The 15000-nt window shown below is 46.8% G+C and overlaps 2 protein-coding genes across 10 annotated transcripts in view; both read right to left on the reverse strand.

Annotated features, from left to right (window-relative positions):
- Positions 1 to 7117, reverse strand: part of tmem88b (transmembrane protein 88 b) — a 10220-nt gene extending 3103 nt beyond the window's left edge. Inside the window, exons 1-2 of the mRNA XM_062515700.1 lie at positions 6553 to 7117; positions 1953 to 2417 (exon numbers count right to left, since the gene is read on the reverse strand). Of these exons, the coding sequence (XP_062371684.1) occupies positions 1953 to 2408 (456 nt within the window). The 5' untranslated portion in view covers positions 2409 to 2417; positions 6553 to 7117. The remainder of the gene's footprint in view (positions 1 to 1952; positions 2418 to 6552) is intronic.
- A 7558-nt stretch (positions 7118 to 14675) lies between these two features.
- kdm6ba (lysine (K)-specific demethylase 6B, a) overlaps positions 14676 to 15000 on the reverse strand; it is a 109484-nt gene continuing 109159 nt past the window's right edge. For all 9 annotated transcript variants that reach the window (XM_062515706.1, XM_062515705.1, XM_062515704.1 and 6 more), the window contains one exon: positions 14676 to 15000. This exon is cut by the window's right edge and continues 1806 nt beyond it. The gene's annotated coding sequence lies outside the window, so the exon portion shown is untranslated.

Here is a 15000-nt window from a genome sequence, read left to right on the forward strand (position 1 = left end):
AATCCTCATGTGCTGGCCACAGATGCCAGGGTGTGTGAGGGGTTACCTGGCCCAGCTCTGGAGACCTGGAGACACACACACACACACACACACACACACACACACAGATGCCAGGGTGTTCGAGGGGTTATCTGGCCCATCCTGAGGATGAACATTAAGATGAGCTAATAAGAACTTATTGTGTAACTTAGTGTGTGTTTGTCTATTACACCTTTGCCTGGACCCCCCCCCACACACACACACAACCCACCCCCCTCTCTCTCTCTCTCTCTCTCTCTCTCTACCCTTTCTCCTTAATCCCTCCCTATAAGCTGGCGTCACAAGGCCACTAATTGGCCCGTGCAGGGTGGCATCCCACGCTGAATGTGCCCCTTAACCAGTGATCACACTCCCTGACCCCTAGTGACCCCTCAAAGGTTAAAGGTCGAGATCCCCACAACAGAAAGAAGTTACCATTGATGTTGTGTGTGACAAGTCATTAAATGGTGTGTGTGTGTGTGTGTGTGTGAGTGTGAGAGAGAGAGAGAGAGAGAGAGAGAGAGTCAGCATATGACCTATTTGACTAGTATGACTAGTTCTATTTTCTTCTCCCATAGTCCTAAAGACAATCATAAATTACAGTAATTAAAAAGTTATATATTTTCCATTAATTCACTCATTAGTTGATAAATCTATCAATGTGTGTGTGTGTGTGTGTGTGTGTGTGTGTGTTTACCTAGTTGTGCTAGGCTGTACCATCCCACAGCATTTTTGGATAAATTTGTGTCATAACCTGTTCATACTAATTTCACCAGTGTTTGACAAACATTTGACAAAAGCCTTGGCTTACCTCTGAATCACCCAATAACTGAAGACCCCCAGAACAACCTCCCCCAACTTCTCCCCTGGGTGCCTAGCCTGTCTGAGATATTTCATATCCACTTGTCTGCTTTTCGGCACTTCTGACAAGCACACTTGCAAATCATCTGGACTGGGGGGGTGGAAGCTATCTGCACCCACACACACACTCCCCTCTGCAAACCTGACATGTCATAGTCGGTATCTCACCACTGAAGAGATAAGTCCTGAAGCCCATGCAGGTCCTTATCAAGCGTTATGAGTCAGGACTCGAACCAACTGGGAAAAAAAGGTTCCTACTGAAGGCCTGAACCCTTTACACATGCAGTGAGTTTTTATTGTGGCCTATACTCTAGGAGATGACCGAAAGCTACATGTTTTGCTACATTGTCATAGCAAAAGACGATACCCCATGATACTCTGTTATTTTCCCTCCATAATGACAACATCTTGTGGCCTCTCAAAGCATTGAGCAACTCCACAATTGCATGTTTATAAACCATGATGGATTCCTTTGGTCTTGTGAGATTTCGGTTGACTACAGTGGACAACAATTGCTGTCTGAGGAAATTTGCCTTGCTGATTTTAGTGTGTCACTGCAATTGAGACATCCGACTGCACGCCACATGAGCTACAGGGTATAAACTGAAACCTGTTGAAAAACAAACAGACCTAAAGACCAAGTTTGTCTAGACCTCTAAGAGTGGACGTTAGTCTTTTGCTGTGCACCGCTGCATTAAAAATGAAATGAAATTAAATGAAAATGTCTTAAAAATGTCTGTGTTGCTCCGGTGTCCTTCACCAGTCCATAGTAGGTTACGTTAGAACATAAAATGGCAAAATGAAATGGAAACACTAGAATTGACTAGTTGCATGACAGTCTCTCGGTGAGCTCGTTTAGTTCCTGTGGCGCCAGGTGTGTTTCGATGTGTTTCGCTATTCGGAATGAAATTAGAGTCTACACTGGTCGGGTGTTGCACCTAGTGAATCGTGAAGACGTGTAGATAGCCTACCAGTTACATTCCAAATAGCGGCAGGTTCAAACACACCTGGCTCGCCGGGAAACATATAAAGCTCGCCGAGGGCGTCTGTGACATCACACCGGAACTGCTTACCGTGGAGTGGCAGAGGAACCCGAAGACCACCATGACGATGGCGGGCGTGAGGATCACACCGAACACCACTCCGGCCAGGCAGGCGTTGATGGCGGCGATGATCAGGTTCTGAGCGGTCACCAGCACGGAGCACGCCCAGCAGTCCAGCGAGCCGCGTAGCTCCAGCGGAGCGTCCGAACCCCCGCCGCCCCCACCGCCCCCGCCGCCGCCGCCCACGGACCCCCCCTCGCCCAGGGAGTACGGTGGAGGCACCACCACGCCCGACCCGCTGACGGGGGTCCCGGCTGGGGCCGTGGAGGCCAGGGAGTTGGACTGCTGGAGCTGCAGCTGGAGGTGGTGGTGGTGGTGGTGCGGGTGGAGGTGGTGGTGGTTGTTGTGGGAGTGCGGGGGCAACTCCTCAGACAGGTCCAGGGCCTGGTGGTGGGCCCCCTTCTCCAACGTGCCTGCCAGACTCATGACGGAAGACTGGAGGAGGAGGAGGAGGAGGAAGAGGAGGAGAAGGAGAGGAAGGAAAGAGGAGATGAGGAGAAGAGAGAGAGAGAGGTTAGAGGAGGAGAAGGGGAGAGAAGGATGAGGGGGTAGGAGAGGAGGAGGAGATATAAAGGTTAAAGGAGGAGAAGAGAGAAGGAGAGGAGGAATAGATAGAGAGGAGGAAGAGATAGAGAGAGGGGTTAGGAGACGAGAAGGAGAGGAGGAGCAGAGAAAGAAAAGAGAGGAGAGCAGAGATGGATGAAAAGACAGGAAGAGGAGATGGAGGAGAGGGAAAAGTAGTGGTCAGTTAGTCAATTCTGCTTCATTGTTTCTGTTCTGTAACCCTCTGATGCTTAGTTAGAAATAAGTATGATTGGAATGTGGTTTTGGTTTCTGTGAGGCTTTATGCCAGATGGACGGTGCCTTTCAAAACATCCTCCCATGCCCAGCACCACATCTCTGGCTTTAATGAACTCCTCTACCCTCCGCATAATGAGAGATTGTCTCTTCGCGAGTAGTTCAAGGACGAGGGGGTGGGGGGTGGGGGGGCCGGGGACCACAAACCAATACAGCGCAGATTCCCCAAGGTGCGGACTCGGAGAGGCCAGCGCGAACTAGAGGGATGAGTCAGAGTTCAGGGAGAGGGCGAAGTGGCCTTTATCAACAGGAAGCTGACCGCTCGCTCGCTCGCCCTGGTGTCCACTCAAGTCCACTCCGAAACGAGTGCGTGTCGGATCGCAGTGTTTATCCGGAATCCGATTGGTCCACGGGGGAATGTTATCGCCAGGCCAACCTACGCCATGGCGACGGTTAAGATAGAAAGAGGAGGAGGATGATACTGATGATGATTGTTGGTGATGATGAGGAGACGGGAAATCTCGGAGGAATCCTGGGAGGAATCTCAAAGCTCATGCTCCCTCCGTGTGGTCTTTTGAAAAGCTGAGGCATCTCCTCAATGCTTTCATCAGCGCTGATCTGCATCTTGGTGGACTGGAAGCATATGGCTTATCAACACGACACAAACTCTCTCTGGAGTGGGCAGTGAACTGATGACCTCTGTGTGTAGTGTGTGTGTGTAGCCTATGTGACAGCAGGCTACACACACACTACAGTACCAGTAGGACTAATAAATATCAAGCAAAGCACGCACATCCAATTTCTAAACACACTGCTGGACAAACTGGATGTCAAATGAAACAAAGTCCACTACACCACGAGCTCCTGATAAATACTTTTATATTGTGAGGCCGCTGAGGAAGGGCTAACGCCCGAAACGTCACAATATAAAAGTATTTACCAGTAGGCCTGACCATGAGTCATTGGGGGTTCACACACAACCAAGTACATCTCACCTCAGATAAGAGGACTGGGATGGTTTCTGGCTGCTGAAACTGACTTTGAATGACGTCACTGCATCATATCATGAGTGTTGGTTAACCTTATTCCCTCCTTACACTAAAAGACTTTGCAAAGATTTTGGAAAAGACTTTTGAAAGACTACAGTCTCTCAGACCCTCTCAAATCGAGAGACAAGGCATAGAGTTGTAAAGTCACAGACTAGATTGTGACTTTGCAGATTTTGCAATCGTAACGGCAAAACTAGAAAGACTGACTAACTTAAAACCGCTAACTATGACGGGAGTGCGCCGCGATGCCAGTACAAACCCCATGATTTCTGTTTGACTTTGGAAATGTAGTCGGCGACTGTGAAAACAGACCAAAATCGGACAATGTAAGGCGGCTTTTAGGTGCAGTAGTGCTAGAGATCGGTCACATCTCGGATGTTGTATTCTGTGATGGTGGCTAGTTCTGGGGGTGTGGTAGTGTAGTGGTTAAGGAGCTGAGCTAGCGTGCAGTAGCCTGAAGGTTGTCGGGTCGATTCCTGGCTTCCACCGCTGTGGACCCCAAGTTGCTCCGGGGACGATGTAATCCCTTGTATTACAGTTCACATATGTATGTCACACTGGACAAGAGTGTCTTGTAAATGTAATGATTCTGGTCTGTCTCTAATAAGGGGTATCTGGCTTGTCCATGAGCAATTATTCAATCAACACAATGATTATGGCGTGACATCAGACACATATCTTAACCTCAGTCTCACAGTCAAATGACATGTGTTGTGAGAAAGGGGAGCGTAGCTAGCTATGTTCCCCACTTTGTATGGGACCGGGGAACATTGGAAAAATAAAAAAATAAAATAAAAGAGTCCTTTGTTCCCTAATTTTCCCAAACACATATGCATTGTGACCGGGGATATAGGACTCGGGGAACATAGGGATGACCCCCATATTTGCAGGCCTCTCATTGACTGACAGACACCCCCTGACTGAGGAAAGCTTCTCTACGTCCAAAGCCCTATTACAGCTCCGGAGTCCCGGTCACATGACTTTGAACGAGTGTTCTTCAGAGAGAGGTGGGTTTACAGTGCAGTCATTTTTCACCCCGTGCTTATTCATGGAGAACAAAAAAACCCTGAGCCACAACCCTGTGTGTGACGTCGGTTGGCTTGTTGATGGGGATTGATTGATCGGGGTTTGCCACGCTCTAAACAAATCCAGGAAGTTGCTGAGCAATGCAACCCCCCCCCCCCCCCCCCACCCAACCACACACACACACACACACACACACACATACACACACCAAAATAAACTTTTAAAACCACCAAAAAACCTACTTCCTGTATGATGCGAGTTAGGTTACCCGCACACACACACACACACACACACACACACACACACACACACACACACACACACACACACAAAATAAACCTTTAAAACCACCAAAAACCCTACTTCCTGTATGATGCCAGTTAGGTCCCCCGCGCACACACATACAAACACTAACACACACATACTCACACGAAACCGCCCACAAACCCATAAAAAACCCACCCTTGCTCTGCTTCCTGTATGAAGCCAGTTAGGTGGCACAAACAAATAAGCGTGATTGCGAGTGAGCGCTGGGCTCTGTGGAGATAAACACTTCAGGGTAGTCCAAACGTAGAGGGCGGATGTCTCAGTCACCCCCCCTCCGCCCCCCCCCCCCCCCCCCCAGGGGTGACCCCTAGGACCTCTCAGCGCTGCCTTGACCTCCGACCCCTCATCGGGGAGTCTCCCTCAGAACAATCGCAGCGCAGGGGCAACGGACAGAAATACCTCCAGGCAGCTGGACAAGACAAGAGTGACATGCTCACACACAGTTACTCACTCATACGCACTTTCTCTCTCTCACACACACACTCACTCGTATACACCCCCCCACACACACACACACGCACGCGCGTACACACACACACACACACACACACACACACACACACACACACACACACTCCCCCCCCCCCCCTACTATGATAAGCGTTGCAGAGCGGGGACAGGATAGTCCTCATTACTCTTAAAGTACTAAAAAAAGCCCTGGAGTGCTGTTTGTCTCAGTAAGCACGGGGCCAATGTGGCAGATACAACCACACACCCTCGTACCCATACACACAGGGGACTTTAGTCATTTTCCTTCCTTTGTTTCCCTGCCATGCCAGGTGTGTGTGTGTGTGTGTGTGTGTGTGTGTGTTTATAGCCAAATTGTTTTGATGCCATAAATGCAGTTGAGTGATGGGTATAAGGATTGAACTTCAGTACGATGTGCAGTGGGGAGAGAGCTGTTTAGAACACATGGAGTAGAACACTGGATAGAACTCTAGAACGCTAAACAACAGAACCAGAGTCCAATTTAAGGGAATGAAAAAATATTGTCTTGCAGTTACTTTGATTCTTGTTAATTATGATTCATTCACAGACACAGAGACAGAGACGCACACACACACACACACACACACGTACAGTACATTGTGTTGCATTAAAATGGACTTTTCAAATCCGAATGGTTAAAAACACACACACACACACACACACACACACACACACACACACACACACACACACACACACACATATATACACACTCATACACATATATTTTCCCTGCAGTGCTCGCTCACACAGACTCTCTCTAGCATGGAAACGCCAAGTATGCTCTAACATGGCTATAGCCACTTCATCAAGTCTCAGTGTGTAGCCTAGAGGTGCAGCTGCTCACCGCCCCCCTGCCCAGCCAGCCGGCCATCACTCACCAGTGGACACGGCGCCTGGTGGTTCCCTCTCCTCTCTTCTCCTCTCTTCTCCTCTCCTCTCCTCCGCTGCGGACTCTGCGCGGCTCTTTTCAACTCACCGCCCTCCTCCGCGGAGATTCCTACTCCTGTCCAAGAGCCGGAGCCAAGCGTGAGAGTCTTGCGTAGAAGGCAGCGAGATTCCTGGAAGTTTTGGTCCGATGTGTATCCGAATGTAAGCGATGTGCTTTGTTGAGAAAACAGCTTACGTTAAGTGTTGAAATCCTGGGAGCTTCTTGGAGGAAAACCGTTATCTTGGAAAAAGCTCTGATCACTCTTAAGATAAACGTTTATTTCCTGACAGGTGTAGACTGCTGCAGGTATTAAATATCTGCACTGGTTAACCTGTTGTTAACCTGAAGCCTGCAGTTAGAATTTCCTCTCTCTAACACACTCGTAGCTCTTTAGTGTCCTTCTAACTCTTGGTAGACTAGTGGCAGGAGTATCCTGTGGCAGAGGTGTGTGTGTGAGTGTGAGTGTGTATCCCGTGGCAGAGGTGTGAGTGTGAGTGTGAGTGTGTCTGTCTGTCTCTAGCTGGAGCAGTGAAGTGGTCAGCGTTAATTCTCTGGGTTTAAATCGTGACTCCTGGGCTCTCCCTCCTCCTCTCTTTCTCAATCTCTCTCTCCCTCCCCCTCTCTCCCCCTTCTTTTTCTCTCTCTCTCTCTCTTTCTCAATCTCTCTCTCTCCCCCTCTCTCTCTTTCTCAATCTCTCTCTCTCCTCCCCCTTCACCTCCTCAGCCGTTACATCTTAAGCATGTCAGCCCATCTACGTTTCCCTACCTCCCTCTATCGCTCCCTTTCTCTCTCACTCCCTCCCTCTCTCCCTCCCTTTCTCTCTCACTACCTCCTTCTATCCCTCTTCCTCCCTTTCTCTTTTTCTCTTGATGCCTCTTGACCCCCACCACTCTCTCTCTCTCTCACACACACACACACACACACACACACACACACTCTCTCTCTCTCTCTGTTGGTCCTGGACATTGGCACATTGCCCAGATTTGATGTCATGATTCACAATTTAAACAATTTCATTCAATTTCATTTGATTACGATTTATTACATGTGCGGCAACTTCAACAATTTGGCTGGGGCATTTTAAAAAAAAAAACTCTGAAGGGAATAACATTCTTCGATGCAGAAAGGAAATGAAGTGTACATTCACAAATACAAAAATAAATAGAAAGAAATGAAATCAACAAACTAGCCAAGCATGTGGCTGAGAAAGATGGCTAGGATAATGTAAAAAAAATGAGTGAGTTTAACTACCTTGTGTGTGCTACGTTATATTAACTTCAAGATATGTGCCCTGCACATCTCTTTTGAGTGTAACATGGCATTAAATTGCAGAAAGTGGAAAATATTGCATGCATGCACGGATCAGTTCACAAACAAGTTGAAAACAACCATAGTTGTGCACATGCCAACACACTAATTTCTCTATCTCTCACTTTGACACACAAACCAAATCCCAGACACACCCACCCACCCTTCCTCCCTCTCTCTCCCTCCATCTCTCCCTCCCTCCCTGTCTTTCTCCCCCTCCCTCCCTCCCTGTCTTTCTCCCCCTCCCTCCCTCCCTCCCTCCCTCTCTCCCTCTCTCTCTCCCTCCCTCTTCAGCCCCATGCTGCTTGCCCTCCTGTGATAACCTGGGGTGCTGTGGTCCATTTGGGGTGGGCAGTGAGAGAGTGTGTGTTTATTTAAAGAGCGCTGGGCTTGACTTTATAATCCCTCTTGCCCTGTGTACGTGGAGAGGCTTCAGTGCTAACGCTAACTAACTAGCTCAGGCCAGTTGGCCTGCTTCTCTCTTTCAATTATTGATTTATTTTACCGGTAGTCTCTTGTCTAGTCTTTATGGGGCAATTGCTCTGTCGCTAGTTTTGAGTTTAACATGGTTTTAAACTCCAACTCCCAACTTCAACAGCAGTTTAAAACCGTGTTAAACTCCAAACTAGCGACAGAGCAATTGCCCCTATGTGATTATTAAACAATTCTTCTATTCTTCAAAGTGGCACTTTGAGCAGTATTCTAGTACTTGGTGTAGATATGTATAGGATATACTGTATAAGTTTATTAAGCTGACCTGTCATGCAGACATTTCACAACTATAAGAGTTACAAGTTGAAATGTCTGCCAGAACGAATAATTTCACATATATACAAATCTGATTGATGACACACACACACACACACACACACACACACACACACACACACACACACACACACACACACACACACACACACACACACACACACACACACACACTCAACACACTTACCAAAACAGGACACGGAGGACTACGTTAAAGCCAAATTTAAGTGTGGGAAGGATTCCAAGTTCTTTTGTTCACCGAAAGGTCTTTTATTGATGTTGTTCTTAATGCTGGGCAGGGCCAACGCTTTCCTAGAACTCTTGGATGAGAGAGAGAGAGAGAGAGAGAGAGAGAGAGACAGAGAAAAACACTATTCTACTAACACTGAAAATCACATACTGTATTTTTAACAACGATAATCTATTGATATGTATGTGTATTTTCAGTATTAGGCTATTTTATGAAAACTGCTTTGACATTAGGAGTGACCTTGTCATGAATTTGAGAGAGAGATGGGGTGGGGGGGGGGGGTGTACAGACTTTACTGATGAAAACATAGAGGGGAGGGTAAAGGGAGAAGAGAGGCAGAGAGAGAGAGAGAGAGAGAGAGAGAGAGATTGGTGGGGCAACAGAGATCTAGCTACAGACTTTACTGATGAAAACACAGAGGGGAGGGTAAAGGGAGGAGAGAGAGAGAGAAAAAAGAGCGAGAGAGAGAGAGGGAGGGCAGGGTGGAGAGCGAGCTATAAGATGCTACGTGTGAAGGTTAGATCACAGGCTAACAATTAGCTTTGTCTGATTTCATTTTCCTTTTCTCTGTGGCTGCACGATCTGTTTGTTTACCTCCTCTCTGCCTCCACTGGGCTCTGCCCTCGAGGTCACTCCTCAGAAGTCCCTCAGTTCAGGATGAACAGAGCAGAAAGAAAGAGAGGGAGGGAGGGAGCGAGGGATGAAAGGAATGCGATAAACGAGTGAAAGAGATCAGTTAGATAAGCACTCGTTCGGACACTGGAGTTGGCCTCGGATTCCTCAAAAGCTTAAGGGTGTTTTCATGAGACCAGTATAGAGGACTCTGGGTGGACCGCGGGCTTAGTTTCGGGAGAGGAGGAACAGCGGAGGTGTAGTGGGCAAGAGAGAGGGATTAGGAAATGGTGGACAGACCACATGATATAATGAGAGGAAAGGAGGAAAGGCAGGCGATAATGGTTAAAAATAGCAATCTTAGGGTCAAATCAATGGTTTTACAACCCAGTAACTAGGCTGAAATTTTTTTTTGTAGGTATATATCTCTTGGCTTTTTATGCCATTTAATGTGTGATAGGATGGTGGAGAATGACAGGAAGTGAGCAGGAGGGGTCGGATCCGGACAGGACCACGGGACGGGAATCGAACACAAGTCACCGGCGTACGGTGCAGGTGCCCCAGCCAGTTGCGCCAAATCTTTGGTTTGAACCCTATGTGTTCATTTATGTTCCCTGTGTGTGTGTGTGTGTGTGTGTGTGTGTGTGTGTGTGTGTGTGTGTGTGTGTGTGTGTGTGTGTGTGTGTGTGTGTGTGTGTGTGTGTGTGTGTGTGTGTGTGTGTGTTGTTCACTAGGCTGAACATGTACTGTATGCTGCTGTGGAGAGGGGTCCCAGCAGATAGACTGTACCACCGGTTTCAGGTTTCTAGGTGACTTCAGGACAGCATGGGATTGAATCTAGTTTCAAAAGGGACATTACAGTTCCCAAGGTCAGCCAGTCGCCTGGCTGCTCAGTCTAGTGCATCCCACCCCTCAGGTTCTGTAAACAGGAAACAAACATAGTGGCTCGGACTGATCCATAAACAAATCCAACCAGTCAGCACATTGCTTTAGGGGCTCAAGTATCAACAGCCATTTGTCCAGAATCACAGACTTAACTTTTACTTTACTATTTATTGTGACTAAACTAATAATAAATGCGATGGCATTATAATGTGTTTGCCTTCACATTTTGACTAAAATAGCCGTAACCAGGCCACGCCCAACCCAAGTGGTGAGATGCCCAATCCCCGGGACTGGAGAGTGAGAACTTCTATACTTTTCTAGATGCTAGTTTCATAGCATTTCCTATAAGCGGTCTGTTCTGGTCAGCGTTGAGGGAGAGGCAGAGAGCACCGCTTTACAGTCCAGACTTTGTGAATGGAGAGATACTGTTTTGTTTTTTTTCCAAGCTTGGCTATATAACCTCCTCAAAACCCCCAACCAGCCACACACACACACATACGCACACACACACGCACACACACATGCACACACACACACACTCACACTAAGGAACCGAGTGATAATGGAGGTGGAGTGAGCTTCCTGCGACTCGACTGCAGGAGACAGGATATCCGCAGGTCCGTCCAAACCCCCGTCCACCCCCTGACCTCCTCCGGTTCCACTGACAGGCTGTCAATCAACCGTGAGCCCCCCCCCCACCCCCCCACCCCCATGAGAAACCCCGGTGACCACACACAACTGCTCCTCGTAGACCTATGACCCACTTTGATAATTTAAACAGTTCAGGACAATGAAGGGCCATGTAATGTCCACTGCTTGTTTACTGTGTGCAGCGTTGCACTTCAAATCCCTGATTAGAAGGAAGATGTGCGTATAGGATGCCTCAAATATAGAACATTTGATCGCTACGTATCCGTATTAACAGGCTATTAATGTCCCTCCCTCTATCTTTCTTTCTTCGCATTCTTTCTCTCGTTTCCTTCCTTCATCTCTGTTTCTCCTCAGGCATACTGTGGACTTGACCTGACGGGGTCCTGATGGCTGATAATGGATGACCTCTACCGGCCCAACATCCCTGTGTGCCACTTCGTGCAGCGGCCCTGTGACCTGGCGTGGGTCATCTCCAGAACCGAGCGCTGGGTCCAGAACCGTGGACTGGTGTAGCTGGTGCCTGCAATGTGGGCCCGCAAAACTGTGAGTGTTTCACCAGCATAGACCTGCTTTAAAGCAACACAGCGTAGTTCTTTTACCGGCTTAAAATAGTGACGTCAACACTCACTTAGTCTCCACGCTATCTTACAAAAGGGAGAATGGGCTCTCTGGCACTGCTGATGGGCACCCTAAACACATGGTGTCGCGCTACGCTTCTGTGCTACGCTACGCTACTGTGTAGCATTGCTGTTACCGGTAGGAACATAACCCTTTTTGCCAGTTTGTCAGTCAGAAATTGGGTGACCTCTTTGTGGTAATTAAATGTTGAAAAAAAAAATGGTCAAAAATAGGGGAATTCCTGTATTATGTTGCTTTAAAGAGGAAATATGCAGGATTGGCGATTTCATCTCTGGTTTCGGTTTCGCTTTTTCGTTTTCGCTCGTATTATGCTTGCATTTTCTCCGCAGAGCTTCCCCGACAGCTTTAGCGTGTATATTTATACATGTATAGGCTATATTTAAATATATAAATTGCAAACGTGGTTCTTCGTCTCAGCCTTCCAGATGTAAACAAGGAGCGATCGTCTCCTGCAGAAAGTTGCATAGGGTCTCTTTAAGACATCAACAAAATAGTTTAAGTTGGTAGCAGACCTAGCAAACATGGTGTGAGTGGTGGGTGGGTGGATGGTTGCGTGCGTGGTGGACGGTGTGCGGGATTCTCTTTTTTCGGGTTTAACTGGGTAAACTATTCCGACGCACCTGTCCCCACAAAAGAGGTGTGCAAAAGCGTTTTGTAAACCCTCTATAGTATAATCACCTATATCACCATTGATATGCTCATTAATACCAACCATCATGACTTATAGTAATACTACCCCACTTTATTTCTCTTCCCTTTCCCCTATACCTCACCTGTGAAGTAAACCATTACCAGCCATCAACCATCTCTGTGCCTGCCCCTCATCACACCTGAAGTCCCATCCCTCTGACTGCCCTACCATCGCCATCGCCATCCCTGTGACTACCCTACCATCGCCTGCTGTGGTTCCCTGCCCGAATCCCTGGCCCATGCATCCTTGCGACCCATCACTTTCCGAAATAACTTATGGATTACTAATGGACAATTTATTCCCTACACTGGACTATTTGAACTTTCATTGTCATTGTAACTTTCAAACTACAAAATGACTTTACTGTAACTGACCCTAGGCAGATGGGTTGGGCCCTTGAGTCGTGGATTTGTCTGAGGTTTCTTCCTATATGTATCTCCAATTCTAGGGAGTTTTTCCTTGACCCTGTTACTCATGGGCGCTCTTTGAATGTTTAACACTCTGTAAAGCGCCATGAAACATGTGTAATGTTTTGGCGCGCTGTAAGTGAAATTAAATTGAAATTGAAATTGTGTGCGTTACCATTAATGGCATGTCCTTAGCCTTGAGTTCATGGTCAGAGTGGTTAATACTAGTCTGAGGTATAAAAACATGAGTGATTCTCATCAGTAATCACAGCTCACTCCTTTTGTTGTCTAATGAATGAACAAGTGACCACATTGTGAAGAATGACCTGGAACGCTTTTGGCGAAGGCCTACGTTCCGTGCCTTGTTCCAATTCTACGAACACGCCTTTCCAAGTTTACATTGGATCTGAGAGCAGCAGGATCCTGTGAGATTGGAATGTTTTCCGACGTGTTCCCCTCCGTCGACAACAAACGAGGCCGATCTCGGCCCCGACATGTGTGGAGGTCGATACGATACTGCGTGTTATTGTAAATCGAGCCAAAACGTAAACAACGCTTGGAGTGCAGAAAAAAAGAGGAGAGAGGAAAAACAGATGAGTCCGCACACAACACACTTCCCATCGCCCTTCACGTCCACCGTGTGTGTGTGTGTGTGTGTGTGTGTACACGTCTGTGTGTGTATTGTGTGTGTTAGTTTGTGTGTGTGTACGTCTGTGTGTGTCAGTGTGTTTGTGTGAGTGTGTGTGTCAGTGTGTTTGTGTGAGTGTGTGTGTGTGTGTGTGTGTGTGTGTGTGTGTGTGTGTGTGTGTGTGTGTGTGTGTGTGTGTGTGAGTGCGGTCAGCATCAGGAAGGAAGGGAGATGAGGATAAGGACACTCGATTACCAGCGTCCCCTCCAGTCAATGTGTTTATTCATCCTCCTGAAGGGAAGTCTCAATGGCACACTGGCCACAACACCAAGTGTCAATAGTTCACTGGTCAAGAGATGCACCTACAGTACATACACACACACACACACACACACACACACACACACACACACAGATGTACACACATGTGTATACACACACACACAGCCATACATACACACACACACACATACATACAATACATGCAGATTAACACACACACACACACACACACACACACACACACTGTGTAGATGTAGTTACATCTCTTTCAGGATGAAAAAGGCAAGTTAAGTCTATAAATGCACTGTGCAATATGTATTATTAGCGACACTAAATCACTTTTCCTCAGTCGAATGCACGCTATTTGTTTATCCAGCAAATACATTTCACCATACTAAGCTCAATCTTTTACGATTGAATATTAGGCTAGTATGGAGAGTCTGCGCTTTATTTCTACTGCACAATATGCATGATCAATGGGCATCATTCAAATGACTCCGTGTGCTTGGATAGTCCTTCAACCAATCAGACCAATGATCCAGTGGGTCTTTTAGATAAGCTAGTTTGTGATTGGACCCCAAGGTTGTAGACAGGAGCTGCCGGGGCGAAATCCAAATTCGATGGCAGGTCAGTCTCTGTTTACGGTTACAGTTATGTTGCTTAGCAGACGCCTTTGTCCAAAGCGAATTTATAGAACCTTTCATAAGTTCTAGGGGCTTTGTTAAAACAATTCACTATTTCTAATTTAGATACAGTATATTTAGTACAGTGTATTTAGATACTGTATATTTTTTTTATTAATCCTGGATTATTTCTGGTTAAAAGTAGTGCAGCACACCTCTTTGTGCAGGCTTCAGACCTCAAGACCTAGAGCATGCATCTCTAGCCTGCCACAATCACCCATTAAACTCAAACACAGACATTCACAAAAGAATACACCCAGAACAGCTCCAAGTTTATCAAAAGCATTTAATAATAATAATAATAATAATTAATAATAATCATAGCAATGTCACACGAATTCACAAAGTGTTTAAGACAAGTGTGGCTCAGTTTGTTTGTCCTGTGTGACACCTCTTGACAGTGCAGTTTTAAATAAAAGACCACAAATAAAGGAGTGGGGGAGGATATATTGCAACAGGAAAAATAGATTTCTTTTCTTTTTAAAAACATAAAAAAGAGGAAAAAAAGAGTTCAAAGAGAACTCAGCACCTTCTGAAATAACCGTAACCAAACAGCTCACCATAGTACTGTCCTGTGAAAATCGTCCATTTTA

This window comes from Sardina pilchardus, chromosome 16 (assembly GCF_963854185.1).
Source record: "Sardina pilchardus chromosome 16, fSarPil1.1, whole genome shotgun sequence".
Lineage (NCBI taxonomy): Eukaryota > Metazoa > Chordata > Actinopteri > Clupeiformes > Clupeidae > Sardina > Sardina pilchardus.